At 45.8% G+C, this 19,984-nt stretch overlaps 1 protein-coding gene and 1 long non-coding RNA gene across 3 annotated transcripts; one reads left to right on the plus strand and one right to left on the minus strand.

The window, feature by feature from the left end:
* Window positions 1-5,343: 5,343 nt before the first annotated feature.
* LOC109373381 (basic proline-rich protein-like) lies at window positions 5,344-10,571 on the minus strand. The gene is made up of 4 exons (XM_019627157.1): window positions 10,512-10,571; window positions 7,983-8,707; window positions 7,197-7,349; window positions 5,344-5,414 (listed from the first exon to the last, which is right to left on the minus strand). Exons 1-3 carry the CDS (start codon window positions 10,569-10,571, stop codon window positions 7,307-7,309), a joined length of 828 nt encoding a protein of 275 aa, XP_019482702.1. The 3' UTR covers window positions 5,344-5,414; window positions 7,197-7,306.
* A 7,264-nt stretch (window positions 10,572-17,835) lies between these two features.
* LOC109373387 (uncharacterized) lies at window positions 17,836-19,978 on the plus strand. Of its 2 annotated transcripts, none has more exons than XR_002122216.1 (3): window positions 17,836-18,614; window positions 18,836-18,896; window positions 19,509-19,978. It is a non-coding gene; the product is annotated as an uncharacterized LOC109373387 (long non-coding RNA). The 2 variants fall into 2 exon arrangements; XR_002122217.1 differs by lacking the exon at window positions 17,836-18,614 and adding an exon at window positions 18,621-18,713.
* The last annotated feature ends 6 nt before the right edge of the window (window positions 19,979-19,984 follow it).

The raw sequence follows: 19,984 nt of genomic DNA on the forward strand, positions 1-19,984 counted from the left end.
TAAGGGACACCAAGGGAGGTTTAGGACAGTGGCTCTGCCTGCGGCTGTGGAGTCTCCACACTGTCCCTGCAAAGGTGTGAGCTGAGCACAGTAAAGAGCAGAAACAGCCAAAGCAATCCCAGCCTGGAAGTAGGGACAATCCCCGGAGTCAATAGTCACCATCATGTTTAAGGACGTTGCTTCCCATCAGTAGGTTGTTTTCCTCCCCAAGGTGCTCCTATATAGAGACACTGACGTGTCACTATGTGTGCATTTAACACAAGAGTTCATAGATGTACACACATGCACTTTCTGAGACCCTAATCATAACTGGCTATACTACAGTGTAAACGGACCATTCAAATCAAATCGCAGTCATGGTTGCAGGTTAATATGGCGAGGCTTACTCTGTTCTTACGATCACGTAGGGCTGGGAGATGTGGCTGGCTATAGTAATGGTGTGTAAAGGAAGCCTTAAAAAGCCTTTACCATGCTTATTTTGACAAGAGACTGGTGGGGCCACTGCACTCACAAATGTCATAGGATTGCTTCGAAAGCTAGCACAGAGGTGTCCCCAAACGGGAGACATCTGGAGAACTCCAAGATAGGGGGGAACCAGAAGGGTGTCCAAGAGTTTGGAAAGCACTAAAGTAGTGCTGTTAAAAGCACACTGTCTCTAAGAGATATGACTGACCTTCACAACTGGGTACCTGCTCCACATGACCTTGGCAGGTGACTTAGCCCCATATGCCTCAATTGACTCATCTGTCAAACCTGGGTACCAGCTGTAATTCAAAGGGTGTTTAGAGGCTTAAATAGGACAATGCCCATCAGATGCATGTTTTAATACCCACCCAGTACATGGTAAGTGCTTAGTAAAATTGTCATTATTATTATTGTTGTCATTATAGAAATTCTCTTTTGAGTCATTATGCATAGAAATGAGGAAAGACTTGCTTGGAAGAGTTCACCACTTCTCATCTCCCCATGCAAAGACTGAGCACGGGCTGCTAAATTCTGGTGGACAATTCTCCCTCCTGCCCATTCAGAGGAGTCGAAAATGGAAGGAGAGAGGAGAGAGTGCCCAAGGGCCCAGGCCACATCCTCACTGCCTCTGTCAGCCAGAGCTTTGGAGTCCAGCTACGTGCAGCCCTGAGCGTAGCCACCATGCTCCCATGACAAAGTCCAGACTGAGGGTGGCAAGGACATTTTCAGAAGGAACTGGAGGAAAATCTCGGAGATTGCCCATCACCCTGGTTCCCCTGCGAATTTATTGTGAGAGCAACGAAACCCCTTCTGTTTCGGTTCCCTGAGGGCAAGAAGGGGGAATCTGATCAAACATGAAGTGATTATACAGAGGTGTCTGTTGAGGGGTTGGGGTCCGGGGTAGTCCATACAAAACAATCTCACTCACCCTAATCAACAATGCCTTCTCCATAAAGAACATGCCCCGCTAAAACAGACAGCCAACAATAACGGTTGGCAAAAAGGGTGTTTCTTGGCAACATCACCTACCGCACTGCCACCCCACTTCTCTCTAAGTTTCTCCCACGCCTTAGGGAACCAATTCTACACTTTCTCAACCCCCGCCATGCAGATCTGCAACATCTTTAAAACATAAGGCTTGGCACAAGATTTGAAAATAGACAACAAATCTAGTATATTTGATGCTTCATGCACCTATCCCTTAGGAAAATGTATACGAAATGCTTTTTCTCTTCTCCACAGAAACCACTTTAGCTGTTAGCCAATGCCACTGAATTTACTAGGACTGCAACCTAAAATCAGCACATTGACACAACCAAACCGGCTCTGCCTTGACTTCTAAGACTCAGAGAGCAGAGCGAATGTGAGGCTAGGGGCCTGTGTCGAGTCGTCTGTGAGTATGAGCAACTTGCTTTAACTTGTACTACAGCAGCTTCCCCCCACAACACACACACACACACACACACACACACACACACACACACACACACACACACGCTGGCCTGGTGGAGCTGGGCCTGGTGGGCTGGTCCCGTTAACAGAGGGGAGTGAGCTCTGTGTGGCCTGAGGAAGGGAAAAAAGATCAGGACGTGGTCACGCCCACGCTCTTTGAAGGGTTATCCCTGTATGGGGCAGTTTATTTTTTGTTGTCCACTGATTAGACTTCAAGGGCACCTCATCATACTGGGTCTAGAGCCTCACAAATGGGACCTTTACTTCCGGCCACACAATGGCTGCTAATACAGCCATTCACTAAACTCAATGTTGGAGAACAGCATTATTTTCAAGATGCTTTTATATTTAATATAAAGGGCATTTTTTTAAATCGTGTCAACACTGTTTTAATATCTTGGGCTTTTTTCTTTCTTTCTTTCTTTCTTTCTTTCTTTCTTTCTTTCTTTCTTTCTTTCTTTCTTTCTTTCTTTCAGGACTGCCTTTGGGGCTAAGGGCAGTTAATGGCAGCCAGTCCTGATTGGCCAACATCTGTTTCTTTATAGGAACCTTACTTGCCAAGTAGCTGGACAGCAATACCCATTTGGTATTCATGGGAAGTACTTGCCGAACAATAATGACAATAATTGCCTCTGATTCTTGTGTTTACAACACTGCCAAAGTATCATTAGGGCCTTATTTATAGATAATAATGCTTATTAATCACAAGTATTTGAATTTTGGAATGTATTAGATTAATATTCTTTTGTACCTCGGTTCTGTACTAATGCTGTGAAAGACATTTACTGAATGCAACTCATTGCGAATGCTTATTTTGAGCTGCAAAATAATGTGTGTAATTTGCAGGTGAAAGATAAAGAAATTACATGGCTACCTCTCAACAGCCCCCACCATGATCAATGGCCAACATGGAGAATAAGGCCCTAACTCTAAAATGAGGAAAGAAAGAAGCAAAAAAGAAAATATTCCTTTAGGTATCATTTCCAAAAAAATCTTGTAAATTCTTATGACAGGAGAACTTCCTAATAATATGTCTTTTGTCTTGTTTTACCATAAATCTTCAGTGGATGGCATCGCTTTATTGAAAAGGGTCTGGAGTGAGGAATAATTAGTGATTCTGTAACAATTTCACATTGCATAAATTTTTGGAGGCGCAAGGAGGGAAAATAGCATAGGATGACTAACAGTTAAAACCAGCAAATGTACAATCTGAGGTCTAACTGCCCAGTGTTAAACATCCTTCGTTCATCTATTCATTAAATCTTTCGACATGTTTAATTTCTGTGCAGATATTAAAGCCATCATGTACTTCCCTATTTTTATGTGTGTCTAGGGATAGGCATCATTAAAAATTTCAATAGGTTATCACACTTTTTCTAAGGTTAATACAAAGGATATAATTCCTGTTAGTGTAATAAAATGACTTTATAAACATAAAGCTACCAGCCCATCATTTTCACCTGGTTACTCCCTCCTGGAATTACAGCAAATAAGAAATTGGCAACATTTTCTTTTTATCTAGCCTACATTTCTATTTGTTCTTGGAGTATTCATGCTTTACATGTTAGAACAATACTTCAGTTGTTCAATTAGATGAATGTGAAATGTAGTGACATAATTTCCCAGAAATATTTGAGAAAGAAAGCAAAGCTTATTAGGTGCTCTTTTTTAAATAATATTTGTGATTAGATATCTTTTTTTAAAATCCCCTATAATTAATGTTTACAAATGTTATTTAGACTAAACTCAAATCATGCTCAATCTTATCCTACTCTACCAAAAACTACTTTAAAATAGTCTATGGGTCTAATTACCACCCACAATGTATAACATTGTCCTCTCTTATTCTCTCGATTTTTGTCCCCCCCCCCCAGGAAGTAAAGGGATTGTAGCTTTCAATTCACCAAATTACACTGAGAAAATTGTTCTTCCTAAAAGATCCTTGAAAATGTGTTCAGCTGATGTTTCCAAGTCAGGGCATACAAGGAGACTAAGATTCTAATTCATTAAATGTATGATGTTAACATTTTAATCCATTGCTAAATGTAAATAACTCTAGCAATCCCAGTTGGACTATTTAATATTAATTTAAAGTATTTTATAATATATGTGTGTGTCTCCTCTCATGGGGCTAAGTAGAAAGGTGAACAATTATCTAATAACTTCAATCAATGTTCTCAGCCAAACCTGGCAAGTCAGGCCCCTTAACTCTCTTTATTTAAATCTGGTAAATGTCTCAACTGGCGGTCCATTCAGGTGTGTGCTCCATCTCTCGGAACACTGAGACTGAGGAGTCAAGCAATAGCTTATAGAATTAGCTATCTTACAATTTGAATCACTACAGATAGCCAATCTGGATTGTTCAAATTTCACTGTGTCTTCTTTCTTTTCTTAATAGGGAGGTGGAAGGGAAAGCAGCAATGCCTGAGTTCTCCAGATAATTAATTCAATTCTCCAATTTATTTTGCCTTCAGTAGACGTCGCCTGGTTCTCTCTTTAAAAGACGCTGGTAGGTGGATGAGGAAAGAAAATAAATGTTTGAGAGAACACAGATACATCTCACCTCAATGTGTGTCACTGATAATGTCTAAACATTGAGGCTGAATACCTTAAATCCCCCTTGGGTGTCTCTGAACCTTACTGAATTAACCTCACCCAACTGCTTACAGACTTGAAAAAGAAAGAAAGAAAGAGAGTAGGTTGGTTAAAAATGGGTAGTCTATAAAGTTGGAGTTTAAATTTGAGGGTACTGAAAAGATATTCACTATGAAAAATAGTTTGACAGAATAACCTGTGTACTTCACCAACATCCTAGCAGTTTTCTAAGAGCCCCGTTAGATATGAAACTTAAGATCTGTCAACATTTTATAGTTGCCCTGACTTAATAAGCATTTTTCCTTCTTTTCTTTAACTGCCAAATTTTTTAATGAAATTGAATCTTGGATGTCTACATTCTGGAGCGTTTTATTTGCTATATTATAGTTCCGTCTGCTTTTAGGCCACAGGATGCCAAAATATTTATTTGTATAAATCTTTCTATGTGTGTAACTTGAGCCTACTAAAATAGTCCTTTACTCACTTCATTAATTAAATCAACAAAAAATATTATTTTACATTTTTTGTAGAGAATAACTCTTCATCCAATGTTTTGCATGAACATTGTTCATTTTTAAAACATTTATAGTTTATGTTTCCTTATGTCACACCATCAGATAGAAAACTTTCTAAAATAAAAGACTAACTTATTTTTGCTGTTGATTTGAAACCCCATCTCAAGTGAAATGTTTGTACCTCTTTTCAAGTAATACGCCTTTGAAAATTTTTCATTTGTGGTATTTCCATGATTTTTAACTTCAAACTTTTTAAGAGAGGAGGAAAAAAAAACAAAAAAAAAAACTCAAAACGCAGTTCGACAAAACTGATTTAATTTTTGTCACTAAAGCTCGTACTAATATTTAGACACCACCGATGAGACATCAGTCTTTGAAACATTCTGTCTGAAATAAATAAGTGATAAATTACATGTGGGAATAAATGCCATCATAAACATCATATATGTTTTCAGTAAAGAAATATACATTTACATAAACATAGAAAAGCCAACAAAATATTTTATAACATTAGTAAAAATAACTCTTATTACATGAGAGAGCTCCTTCTATTATGGCCTTCAAGAAAATTTCAAAATTTTATTTTTGATTCCTTTATCAACTAGGGCAAATAGCTGTTGAAGTATAACATTTCTGTACATTTGCTCAGCACAAATGAGCATTGGGTTCTTGCCAATGTACTCATTTTAACTCTAATTCTAAATTTAATCCCCAAAAAGCCTTTGAAAATGCAAAAATTCAAAATACTAACAAGAAGCAACATGTCATCCCATATTATACAAATCATTTCAAGTATAAATATATGCTTCAAATTTGCTTTTACATTTTGCATTATCACTAGACCACTCAATGTCTTTTAATGATATAAAAGCCCACAAAATTAAACTACTTAAAAATGTGTTCTTTACAGTAGAATGGAAAACAAAGCTAATGTTCTTTTTTATTTGTGTCCAGGATATAATTTTTGTTCTAAGACAACAGTATTTAATTGGGGGGGGGGCGGGGGTAGAGACAAAAAATAAGTGAATTAATATAGAATGTTTATATTTTAAATGTGCATTCTGAAGTATGCTTTTTTATTTTATGTAAAATAAGTTAAAGTTCATAGTACTTTTAAATGGGGTGTGCTTAAAATATTAATACTGTGCATGTATTATTTATAGATTTCTGTGGTGTCGTGTACAGTTGGCACAATTTAGATTTCAAAAGAAAATTTAGAATTTGTTTTTAATAGCCTTAAGATTTACTCACTCTTACTCTTATTTTAAGGCTATCTGTTACAGAATGCATTGTTAATCACAGAAGTTTGGTATATTACACATGGGCTTGTTATATGCTAATGTATTCACTTGGGGAATGTATATATTTTGTTACATTATGTACATAAACATCTACTCATGTGCATATGTATATTTACATCATGTATAAATATGTGTACATTACCAAAAGTTCTATACTGAAGTAGGAGGAGCTTCTAAGAACTGCCATACAATATTCTCGTTAACTGTTAACTGAGTGCTGTTTTCTATGAAAGTAATTAGGTTTTCTTTTTTCCACAGTCCCAAAGGTGGGTGTTTATAGATGTGGTTTACTTATTTATTGTTTTCCAAAAGGCTAGTTTTATAACCTTGTGCCCACATATGCTTTAAATCAATGAGTGATACCCTCCCCTTCACCTTTCCCTTCTCTTAGGAAGGCCTGTGGGCAAACAGCTTGATAAATAATTCAAAGAAAAGCTAAACTTTGATTCTAAAGACAAAAGTTCATCTATTTTAACATTAACATTTTAACATTAACATTCTTATTAAAATTTAGCTGTCTACAAATTCTCTTATGAAAAAGAGTGTTCAAAATTGCATCAAGATACTGGCTGATGAGGTTCTCTTGAGTGCTTGCAAATTTTACTGAGAGCCTTTCTCCAAGACAAGAGAGCTTATAAAGACTTATGGCTAATAGTAAAACCACCGAATATTAATAATCCAAGACACAAAAAAATATACACCACTATTTCTAAATTATTGAAAATCCTCAGTTGCAACATTAGGGCCAAAAGAGGGCAACTAAAAGTATTCATAAAGTTTCTTTTTAGGGTACTCTGAATCTCGGGTTATCAAAAATACAGTTTGGCAATCAGGTTCATATTCTCAGTGACAGAGAGAAATATTTCACCTTTTTCTGATTCTCTCTGTCCTGTTTTTCCCTTGAGAGTTGAACAGACCGGACGGGACTGGTTAATGTTTGCAGGAGGAGGAACGTCATTTGGCCCAAGTTTTCTTCTGCTAGTCTGCTTTCTTCTTTTCTAATGAGAGATAACTGACAGCCCTGTTTCGTAATAAAATTATGGAAATCACAGACTGGAGGAAAAGGCAGTCGTTATTTTAAAACTGAAAAGGTGTGGGTGTCTTCACTTCTACCCCTCCCCCCCAAAAAAAATTCTCATCACTGGAAAGGAGCCAGTACATTGGAAAGGGACTGAGGACAGTGGTACATAACAGGACACCCAAAAAGTGATTTTTCAGTTGATTTCTGCCGCGTCCTTATGCCTCCAAAATTAAAAACAACCTCCATGCAAGCAATTTTTAAAGCCAAGACAGAGAGGACGAAGATTCACACGCTCCTGAAACGTGGCTTCCCGGAGGGGAAAATTCAGTCTAAAGAGCAGGCTAGAGGATGGAAAAGCTCTCGGTGGCATTTCTCAGCGAACATTGTCCCTTTCAGCCCAACCCTCGCTCACGTGAGTCAGGGTGTCCATGAATATCCCTGGACCGCAAGAGGGATCTCTTTGGGAATCAGATGGGATGGAGGCGAAAGAAGTAGACGCATTTGTGTGTGTGAGGGGGGGGGCGGGATAAACTATAGGGTTGCAGATTTAGATCTCAAGGCTGAAAAGGTTACGCCTGCACCAGAGCATGCTGTAACGCCTCCTGCCCTGCCCTGCGCGCGCACCGCACTCACCCGCACACCCGCCCTCGCCCACACTCGCACACGCACACTGCTCCAAGCCGCTCTCCTCGCCAGACTGCCCAGGAAGCGGCCCTACAGAGGCGCGCTTGAACGAGGTGAGGCGGCCCAGCCCCGCCGAGCGCACAGTGCGGCTCTTCGAGCTCCGGAGCCCGCGGGCGGGGAACAAGGCGCGCAGCCGCCGGCACCAGCGGGGGCTGCACGGCGCGGACCGGAAAGGAAGCGGGAGCGGAGCGGCCGACCTGGGGTGGGCAGGGGCCGTGAAGGGGTGACGCCGCTGCATCCCTCACTGCGCCAGCCTCTATGCCCTCAGCCCCCGCCCGCCACTCCTCCGCCGCTGGGAGGTCGCCTTTGGAAAAGCACGCGGCGCGGGGTGCGTGTGCGCGCTGGCTGGGCCAGGACGTGGGCGGCGCGGAGAACCCAGGCAGCCTGGCACGACCCGGGGCGGCGCGCGGGCTCCTCCGGCGCTGGCCTGCAGGGGGCGCCCGCGCGTTCGCGCCCCGCCGGGACCCAGCCGCCAGCCCCGGGCGCGGAGGAGGGGCCGGCGGAGGACCCGGACAGAAGCCGGTTGCACCCGCGCCTCTCGAAAGGTCGGGCGGAGTCCTGAGGCTGGTGCTCAGCCGCAGGATTGGGACAGTGTTGTCACACTTGTCACCAATGAGGGGCCGCGAGGCTTCGCAGTCCACTTTCCGGTCTTGGCGGCTGCAGGAGGCCTCGAGCTACTGGGGAGTTTGCCTCCTGGCTTGCTTGGGTTAATCACTGCTCTGGGGGCGGGGTGGGGGAGCTTTGATTTTTCTGTCCTCGCAGAGCCGCGCACCGCGTTGGAGAGTTTCCAACCACTTGGGGGACGAAGGCGGATGGAGTGCGAGCCTTGATTCCTGGCTGGGACGACCCGAAAGTATCACTCGGCGAGCTGCGCCCTTGGCCTGCCCAGCAGTCACCCTCAAACGCACGCCCCTTCCCTGGCCGAGGGTAACCGAGGCCGCCTAAGACACGGCCGCGCGGACGCGGCGAGCCCTGGGCTGGGGGCCAGAGGAGAACCAGGAATCTGCTGTACTCACGGCGCCCTGCCGCCCGGCCCTGACCAGATAGCGAAACGCTTTCCCACTTGGTGAGCTCTGCGCCCCTACCCTCGGGGACTTGCGCACCCTGCAGTTTCGCTGGAGGAGGAAAGTGGGGACCACGATCCCAGAGCCACAGAGTTCGCGTACTCTCAGGGCACCGAAGGGGACTCAATCCGGCCCAGCGGCTCTGCAGATACTACAGGGGGGCGCCCAGGGCCAAAAGTGCCCTTGGAGTCGACCTGACTTTGTGAAACCTCGAACTCCGGGGTGTCCACGTCCCTTTCTCACTCCAGAAGTTCACCTGAGTTGTGGGTGGTGACTGTCCCCCCCGTCCTGACCCGGACCCAACAGCCAAACCAAGCCAGAGGTGTGCGGAATTTTTTTAAAAACCCACATCTTATAAATGTGAGATTTTTTTATCAGGCAGCACAGATTACTTTAAGCGTACCATTTCTCCGCGATCCAATTTTATTAGGATTTACTCTCATTTGTGCTTGGCATCTCTGGGGAAATAATGCTTTGATTAATGTAATCCTGGCCCGGGATCCGCCACATGCCCCTCGACCCTCTCCCAAGAGAAAGGGCCTGTTTGACAAACAATAACAGAGCAGCAACTCTTGCAATCTGCCCACACCTTGGGGGGTGGCTAGGGAGAAGGTGACACACGTTCACACGCCGTTTGGTAAATGGCAATGGTGAGAGAAGTGAGCGGGCTCTGCAACGGGCGAACCTTCCAGATGCAGAGCCCTGGGCTCACAGGCGCGGGGACTCATGGGGAGGAGCCCTGGGTGGGGTACGCGCGTGGGTGTATGTGCGCGCCTGCCCTCTGCTTGCTCCGAGTGTCTGCCTCTTTGTCCCCCGCCACAGGCCTCCACCACGGGGATCTGTGCGCTCTCTCTGAGCAGCCTCCGGACCCAGGGTGCGTCCACAGCGCCCACCCGCGGCCCCAAAGCACCTCCAGAGCAGATCTTAGGGGATAACCGGGCACCGACCTGGGGCGCCCTGCAGCTACCAAAACCTCGGCCAGAAAAATGGGACCAAATTCAGCGGTTGTCCTCATGCATCCATGCATCCATGCATCCAATACAAATCCACGGACGCAGGCATGAAGGCTGTACCTCGTCCTTGCCTCGGGCTAAGAGCCGGGCCCCCTTTCCCGCTGTCCCTCCTCCCTCTCAACCCTGTCCTCCTCCCCAAGGGGTAAAGGCTCAATTACGAAAAGGGGCAAAGGAACGAAATCCCAGGCTGGGAGGCGCCGGCCGATGCTCCTCTGGTCCCAGTCCCTGGCGCGCTGTCCCCACCCCCACCGTCCCCAGCTCCGCGAAGGCGGGGACGCATTGGTGCGAGGGGTCCTGCCCTGCTCTGCCAGAACAAAGCCCACCGCGGGAGCCCGCGGCCGCGCACCGAGCCAGTGACAAAGGCGAGCGGGCGGCGCCGAGCTCCAAGTCTGCGCTCCTACACGAAGGAGGCCTAGAAGATGGGGTGCTATTTGCACTAGGTTTTTCCGGGGCTGCGGCATCTCGCTCCTGTGTACTTAATGACCTGTTAGGGTGACTCAGCGTTTACCTCTTCGCTACGCTGCACCCCTATATTTCTCTCTCTTGGCTGCTCTGTCCCCAGTCGCCTCCATCTCACCCTGCTTTTTTTCCTACCTCACTCCTTTTACCGTACCCTTCTCCCTTTGCCCCCCTCTTTTTAAAAATCTCTTTTCATTCTTTCCTTTCCATAGAAAAACAATGAATGCTAAGTCGACTTCTGAAGGCAGCTCTGCGTGCCTTAGTGCTTGGGGAGAAAAGGGGAATAATGGGATCCTCTTAATTTTATTATGCAAACTATGCTCTAAATAAAATAAAATGCAGTCTAAGCAAGCGGAGCTTGCCCTAGGCCCCCACAAGTCGCCGCCTATTCGGGAGAAGTTACTTATGGTGGCCACAAATGGGGGGAGGCGGAGTAGGCCCCCGCCGCTGTGGAATGGAGAACTGGAGTGAGTGGTGGTGTGCCCCAAGGCAAACCTTTCTAGGGCAAGTTCCAATCTGACTTTATAACCCTGGAAGGGAATCGCTTGCCAGACCCTCCAATGAAATTGTAGTGCTTTCCAACTTAGGATACTTTAATAGTGACTGTTTTTCTGAGTGAAGTTGTGTTTGTTTTTGCGATGTGAATTAAAAATAAAGAGAACACAATCTACGCCATTTATACATTACTTGCCTTGACTTCTGGAGGCTTTTTGCACCCTGATATAACACTAGATTAAGATTTGTCATCCGTCAAACACCACTGAAGCCTGGGATTCTCCCCTTGGGCTTTATTGAGTAACCAGGCCCCCTGCAGAAAATTTTGGAGGAGAGGGTGAGTGTTCAAAGCCATAAGGGACACATAACTTTTAACTTGGGACAAGCAAACCCCAGCGGCATAATGCTACAGTGAGCAAAGTCACTGAGTTCTACCACCAAAGTCTCTTCACCAGATATTTTAGGGCTGAAGTTATATTGCTGCAAACCATGGAATACTTAAATTAGCAAATATCCATAAATATTAGTACTGTATTTTAAAAGTGAACAAAACAGCCACACTTTTGAAGACCCCCTAAGGCTGACCAGTCCAGCATGGGCCTAGGGAAGGGGCAGGACAGTGACGTGGGGGGCTTCAGCATTCACAGGAGACAAGACATGACAGAAGCACCATTTGGGGGAATTGCCCAAAAGAGCCGACTTCAGCCTGGTAGACTGCAATCTGCACCCAGCTCCACAGATAACAGCTAAGTTCAAATATTTTAAAATCTAATAATAAAAAACCACAGGCACCAAAGTGCAAGAGTTGTTTTTCCACAATGTGCTGCAATGCATCATGCATCGTGAGACTACTTGGTTCCAGCATAGATAGGAAACACTGTCTAATGTATAGGGACTGTTGTTTGGGGTAGGGAGGGAGTGTCCCCAAGGGAGAGGAGAGTTCAATTCTGTTAGGACCACAAACTCAAAAAATCCAACCACCCCTCTGGCAAAGCTGAGTTAATATTTCTGGGTTTTGTTTGTAAAAACACAGACACACACACACACACACACACACACACACAGCACCTCAAGTTGACCTTGAAATATTTCTCTAGCTAGGACATACCCATATGTTTTTGTTAATAAATCATCATCATCACTCTGGTCAGTCAGCCAGGCTCTACCTTACCTAGTCCTGTGAATTTAAATTTGAAGAAGACCATTGTGTTGAGGGTTGGGGTGGGGAGCCGAGGGGGGCAGACAAGACTAGTCCATCACATTGTATCAGCTACGGCTTCCCTAGCGATTGGTAGCTTTCATTACCAGACTTGTCAGGTGCATGCACGCAGCTAGAGTAGGCAAACTGTTGGAAATGGGTTGTTTCAAAAGCATGCACTTGATAACGAACTTATCGTGCCTTCCTAATTTAGACTCCCCAATCAGTAATGCCCGGGAGCCTAAAGCTGTCCTATAAGCATCAGAAGTAAAGCTGCTTACTTTAGGGTGAAAAATCACAGTGTCTGAATTTATATTCGCTCCTTCAGAACCCCTCTAAGAAAACCAAGTGCTTGCTCCTTTCCTCCAGATCAGATAAATCAGTTATCAAAGTGATACAAAGAACTGGGGGGAACCATCGCATGCTTCAAAAACACTTAGCAAGACCAAGAAACAACTCATCCACTGCCAAGAGGACACATACTCATTTCCACCCAAAAGCCATCACTGGAGAGCCCTTTCCTTTGTGTGTGGCACACAGTGTGGGCTGTGAGTATGCTTAACATTTTAATTTGTAAATGCTAATGGCAAGTGTGCTTCTGCACTGCCCCGGTATCCAGCACCTTATCATTCTCAACTGGAAGCAAATGAGTAAATACCCACTTTGTGTTGTGTGCCTTTGACCCAGGTAATGGTCTTCATGCTCTCATTTGGCAAAAGCAATTTCACCATCCTCAACAATTAAAAGTCTGTAGCTTTGCCCGGCATTTTGAATCTTAACTCATATATCCAGCTTGATCGTGTCCACCTCCAAATCATTATAGAATGCTAACGCAGTCTCTGTAATATGTCAGTTCTCAAATTAACTTGTTGCTTTACCCAGAATTATTATTTTCTGTTTCTTTTACTTTAGGTAGCCTAAGACTATAGATATCATGAGGAGCAAACATTCTGTTTCTTTCGGGGGTTTTTTGTTTGCTTTTTTTTAAGTACCTTTGCAAAAAAAGGAAAGTAAATAGCGGCCAAGATACAATCACAGATCTCATGAAGAGTGGAACAGAAATTATGCTCTAAATATGTACAATTATGGCTTAACTAGTGCTCTGCAAAATGTCTGACTAAATAGTCTTCTTTCTCCTTAATAATTTTTAAATGCGTCTAGCGGCCCGGACGTACAAAGTAAACTAGAGCTTTGAGGCATTTGTCCAGTTTGTGTGGATCTCCCCCAGAAGTCTTTTGTGTGAAATGTCCACAGAGCTGAAGAAAAAGCAATGTTTGGGCTCAAATTACACAGTTTCCTCAATTCTCCACTTTGTTTTATTAGCACAAACCTGACAGTACATTTCCTGACTCTAAATGTAAAAGCTTACAGACGAAAATCATGGAGTTAAAATGCTTTTCGGAATGTCTCCTTTACTTACATTAGTCCCATAAGCTTGCAACTCTCCTAGATTAAATGCCATTTAAAGCCAAACCTGGACTTTTGAAAGCTAGTTTTAAAGAAAAGCTCGTGGCTGGAAGCTGGTTCACTTGGAGGCGAGTTGCAAATAATAAGGTGCCTTTCCCCTTCTTCCAGGGGAACGTTAGAGCTTCACGTAATGTGCTCCTTCCTAACAGTCTCGGTGACACAGTCACAGGTGCGTTGAACTAGTGAACCGTGTGGAAGCCAGCTTCTCACTTCCAGCCACTCATGGCTTACCTTTCTTAGTCTCGCTCTCTAAATCTCCTTGGGAAAATTGTTAGCAACAAACTAACTCCTCAGAACCAGTCAGGATTTGCCCTTCACTATTTTAGGAAGTTTTTCATGTATCTTTTTTATCCTTTACCACAGTAAAGTTCAGTCTTCATTGGAGGTATCTAGAAACCTCTGAGGCGGAAACCTGGTGCTCTATTAAAACTTTTCTTCAATGTGTTAAGTAATGTTGTGCTAAAAAGTTTCAAACCCACAGTTACCTCTAACTCATGGCTATTTTGTATCTTCTCTTCCCTAACAAGCCTTTCCTTCAAGGATAAATCCAAAACCTTTCTACAACCATAAGAGGTACCACGAATTAAAGTAGCCATTAAATATCAAACGGATAGAAGAGATCCTGAACGCCTTGACTAAATCTCCAGGAACCCGAGCTTTATTTTGAAGTAAAAGCATGTATCAAGTTGAAAAACATTCATTATTTAATAGATACTACCTTAGAACGCATTTTATTTTCTTAACTCCCCCCCCCAAATTACAACCTGAATGGTAGCTTTTAAGCAGCTTATTACGTGCCCTTAACATTTTTAAAAGTGTTTTTGCTTTCACAACCAATTCTGTTTTCCTATATAAACTTCACTGAGAGAAATGGACGAATCTTTTTTCTTAACTGTTTCTTTCAGGGCCGTTTCACAGACATGGGTGGGTGGGAGATGAGGAAGTCATTGTCCTCATATTAAAACCCTGCGTTATGCAACGAATTCACTCCTCATCGTGAATCTGCACAGAAAGGTTTGTTCCTTTGGCAAGTTTGGATGAGCAGATTTGCTTTTGAAACAGCTACATTTTACTCAGTACCGGCTAAGGCGAGTCAGTGCGCCCCCTGCTGACAAGTCCCTAGTGCGACTCCTGAGCACTTCCAAAGTTTATTTTGTTCAGTAAACCGTGTCATATAAAATTAACAACAACCAATAAAATTAGCTTATATGTTTCAACTGTAAAAGTCCAAAACAAAATAAAGCTAGTTTTAGTGGCGCTAGAAATCTCTAGTTTGGCTTCTTCTCTTTGGCTGAACCAAGGTCCTTTTATCTAAAGCCCAGTGCACAAACATATAGCTTAATGTGACTAGTGTTCTTCCTTTTATTTCTTTCTCTATGGCAACCAATATGCTCTGCTCAGAAATGTTCCCCATCAAGGAAACAAATGATCTTCAGGGAGCAGCTCTATATGGCATCTGGTCCAATGGAGCACAGAGAGTTAACCCCAGTCAAAAGCGAGGCTGCCAAGCACGTAAACAAGGAGTGGAAAACTGGCGATTCTTATCCCCCTCCCCAACTGAAACCTCTTCCTCCCTCCTTACAAACCATTTCATTGATTTGGCATCAACTGTTGCCAAAGAAATTACAAATTTTAAATTGCAAGGTGTCCTGGATACAAAAGTGCAATAAAATTCCAGCCATTTGAGTCTACCTCCTCATCACCCAGACGCGGCTTCCTTTAAAAAGAACAAAACCAAGAAGCTTTGAGAATCCTCTCCAGCCCATTTTACGAAGGTAAGGTGTTCACCACGGGCTTGGACTTGGCCAACCTCCTTTCTCCAGCCACATTTATCTAATTAACTGCACCCTTCATTTTTACAAAACCCAAGGACAGTTTAGTGAGGAGGGGGGCAAGGCCGGTTGTCAAATATGGAAAACAAAGTAAGATCTAGTTTGCGTTGCTCAAGCTCCAGCCTCCTTTAAGAATAAAGTGTAGGATGTCCTGGTTAGTTTTGATTAATCACCCTCTTTCTGATGGGCTTTCACTGCCAAACTGGGAGGCTGCACCTAAACCGTGCTCCCAGAAAGGACAGAAACCAGGGGTGCACTGACTTCCTGCCTCTTCTTTCCTCCCCTGCTTCCTGCATCTCCAGCTCTCTGCCCTCCCTTTGCCAAGCCCCCCCCCATTCCATCCCCCTGATCCCAGCAGGAATCCCCTCACCGGGATCCCAGGCAAGCACACACAGTTCACCACATCAGCACTGGCTACAGAAAGGGAGTTTCTTCCCTCTGGTCTTGATTTTTTTTTTAATTCCTCAAACAAGGAATATTTGTAGTACTGTGTGCTTTTTAATCACTGCTTTTTCTAGGGTCTTTTTCTCCTCACAATCAACAATTAAATTTAATAGTAACTCCCTTGCCACCACCCCCCACTCCCAAAAAGTGCCTTGCTGTGGGAGCTTTGGAGTGAGTCCATCTTTTTATGTAATATTTTAGCAGGGCTGTTTTGTTTTGTTTTTTTACTCTCTCCGCCCCCCCAACACACTTTCCTTTCCTTCCTTCAAAACGGTTGCTCTGGAACCCTCTCTTGTCCCAAGCAATGAAAATAAGCTTCCAAACCTAAAAGAGCATACATAAACCGGAAAGAAGGGGGAGAAAAAGAGAAAGCAGGGAAAGAAAATAAAAAAACACTTACCGAGCAAACTTCCGGGTTAGACTTTAAAATAAAGATGATTTATTATTTTTTTAATAAGGTGACTGGAGGGGGGAAGGCATATTCTCAACTCCCCAGAACCGATGCATCCTTAGCCTTCCCTTTACACTGACTCCTCTAAGCCCAGCTCTCCACTAGTCTATTATTTTCACCAAAATATATGAAAATGTATGCAAATGAAAATCAGCACTAACTGTTCTCCCCTTGTTATATACTTTGGATTTTTTTTCCAGACAAAACAATCACACTCGCAAAGGGAGCGACTGGAGAACTAAGTAGGAGGAAAGGGGGGTACGAAGGGGACAGACCTCGGAACAGAAGTGCATTTCTCTTATCGAGGAGCACATGGTTTTGGGGGGCTTCCCACTCGCACACACACCCTCCTTGAAAAGAAAGAAAGTGGATCTGTTTGCAGAGGCGCTATCACGTTTCATCAGGCCACCTGAGACTGCTTTTGAAAGCGTGTACTGTGAAATTCATAGCAGTAATTTAGACAAAATCCTCACTGTATATTAATGAAAGACGGCCCCATGGCTCTGTTCCTATCCTCCCCATTCAGTGTAAACAAAACCACGAGACTCTCTCGGTTTTTGAGCCGGATCCAAGCAAAATCGGCAGGAAAGGAAAACACGGGGTGCGGGCACCGACTATTCAAACGTCTGCACCTGGAGATCTCAGATTTATTCAATGAAATCTGTGTTCCATCTTTTATATATACATATACGCATACATAAATATAAAAAGGAACCTTAGGGGAACCCAAAGGAAAAAATCCGTGCTGTTTGGGGTTTGGTTACCGCTGCCTTTCAGATCTATACCTTAGCAATAATGGCTTTGCTAAAACCTACCTACGATGGTATCTCTCCCCCGGCAAGCAGGAGCTGGACAAGATCCTACATAAATTCTACGCGTCTACGGTTAATCTGGACATCACGCAAGAGCTGCGTGACTGCGGCTGGGTTCTCCGGCTTTAACTGAGTTCACCTAACTGCGCCCAGCAGAGGACTTATTTCCCGGGAGGGAAGGGCAGCCCCGTTCACATTTTAATCGAAGCACAGCGGCGGCTCCGCATCCACGTCCAGCGCCGCGGCTCCGGCGCTCGCCGCTGGAGCTGGGGGCTGCCGGTCGCAGGATCAGGCTGGGGCGACAGGCGCAGGGCGGGCGCTCCGCAGCTGGGGTGCGGGGTGCACGCACACGCACATGCATACTCGTTAGGAACGATGTATTTATTGAATGTCCGAGTTGGGTTAGTTCATTGGAAATCCCCGAGGAGGGTTCAATTTGCCCTTGTTTTCGTTGCCACTTTCTCTTTTTTCTTGGTTCGCTGAGGTCCTCTGTGCAGCGTTTCCGCTTGGCCGCGTCCCCCACCCCCGCTTCTCCCGCCTACCCCGCGCACTCCCCCGCCCGTCCCCCTTAACTCTTTCAGCCGGGCTGGGGCTGGGAAAGCGTTTGTCACCGCCAGCCCCATCCACTACGCCAACCCAAAGGAGACAGAAAAGAAAGAAAAAGCACACCGTGCCTAAGAATAGAGAACGAGCAAACCCCACCACAATAACCACACTGAAAAAAATATGTACATATGCGCGCGCGCGCGCGCACACACACACACACACACACACACACACACACACAGAATGAACGGTGGAGGGCGCGGCGTGTGGATCCCGGTTCTTTAGGCCGGCTCCTGTGGAACGGGAATTCCTAAAGCCACTAGGGTGGACACATACACTTACGATGTATGTATGGGGAAAGGTCGGCCTGATTGCTTTTCAAATACATCGCCTGGCTCCGCTGACCGGCACCCTCCAAACTCACAAGGGCACGCACTCTACTTGCCTGAATCCCCGAGGAGGGAGGAGGGAGAGAGGGAGGGAGGGGGGAGCGAGGCAGAAGAGGGTGGGGGAGCGCAGCCGCGGCAGCAAGCGGTCGGTCTCGCACGCGCGGGCACCGCGCTGGTCCGGGGCTGCAGGTTTCCCAGATGATGGCATCCGAGAACTTAAACAAAGGGGGCCGCCGCCGGAGCGCAGCGGCTGCGGAAAGTTGCGGTGGCGGATTTCCAAGGAGCGTGGCCACGACCCAAGCTCTTGGCGCGGCGAGCTCCCTCTTCCCACCCCCGCCGAGACAGAGATGGGGGCCGGCTGGTGAAGGAAAAAGGAAACTTTGAAACCACTGGGGACACATCTGTCTATAGGTATTAGTGTTGATGGTGCATCCTTGCCGCGCGCTTCACAAATTTCTGGGATGGAGATGTGGGGAGGGCAGCCACACCACGCAGTCCTAGGTAGAGTGGGTAGGTTACTATTTTTCATTATTTTTTTCCCCTCTTCGTTTTCCTTCTGATTCTCACCACCCACCCACCCCCAACTTCCGTCACTCCCTCCCTTTCTCTCCCCTTTCCTTCCCTCCTCCCAGACCTCTAAGCGAACGCCCAGAGCCGCGGAGGGGACGCCGACGACTCAGCCGGACGCTAAGAGTTAAGATGCGGCGGAGGGGGTGGCGGGGGAGGGGCAGGGAGGAGAAAGTGGCGAGGGGAAGGGAGCCTAGGGGACGACAGATTTCCAGCATCTACGATGCTCTGCCTAAATTAAAAAGCAACCAATCGAAACGGCCGGAAGGGGGGCCTCGCGTCCTGAGCCAGTCATTCCGGGCCTGCCAATCACCCAGCGGGTAGCCAATCAGCGGGGGCCCTGGCGCTCGACTTCCTTGTATTTGGGAAAGTGTGGTGGTGGGTGCGCGCTCGCGGTGGAGGGTAAACATTCGACAGTCCCCGCTCTGAGAGGGAGGGACGGAGAGCGAACTGTCAGATCCGAGCGCAAGCGAGCCGGCGGGCGGGCGAGAGAGGGAGAGAGAGAGGGAGGGAGAGGGAAAGTGAGAGAGGAAGAGAGAGCGCGAACGAGGGCGCAGAGCGAGCTCCCGCGGCAACTCCGTTCCGGCAGGGCCCGCGCCAGCGCCGTCCGCGCGCCCTACGAGCAGCGCAACGTGCCCACTGGAGTTGGTTGTGTATTCCAGGATCCCCTATATGCACACACACCCCTCCACCTCCACCAATGCACTCTTCTTCCTCCTCTTCTTCCTCCTCCTCCAGACAACTGCTGGGGAAAAAATAAAACACCAACCCCAACCTTCGGCAACAAGGTAACAGAGCCATTCGACCTCATTTTTCTCCTGTTCCATTTTTTTTCCTTGTTATATGTGTTTCCTCATTTCTGCCCAAAAGGAAAGATGTCGCCTCAGACTGTGACTGTTGCGAGGAGAATGAAAAAGGACTCTTGTTTCAGAGGTAACCAAGAGCTCCGGCAATAGCAACTTCAGAGAAATGCACCGTCGCAAGAAGTTTTCCTAGGACACAACAAAACTTGAAAGGACCGGACGGGGACAGCAGGAGCCAGCATCACCACGCCTTCAAGGACGGGAAAAGTTTTACGACTCCGAGGGACAACGCGTGAAATGTGTTCCTGAGAACAAGGACAGCAGCCAGGGGAAGGAGCGGGCGGCCGCGGGCTGTCCCCAGTTTGGTTCCGGAAGCGAAGGACGGCTTCTTTCTTTGTTGTCTCCCGTGAG

Source organism: Hipposideros armiger, unplaced genomic scaffold (genome assembly GCF_001890085.2).
Source record: "Hipposideros armiger isolate ML-2016 unplaced genomic scaffold, ASM189008v1 scaffold_716, whole genome shotgun sequence".
Lineage (NCBI taxonomy): Eukaryota > Metazoa > Chordata > Mammalia > Chiroptera > Hipposideridae > Hipposideros > Hipposideros armiger.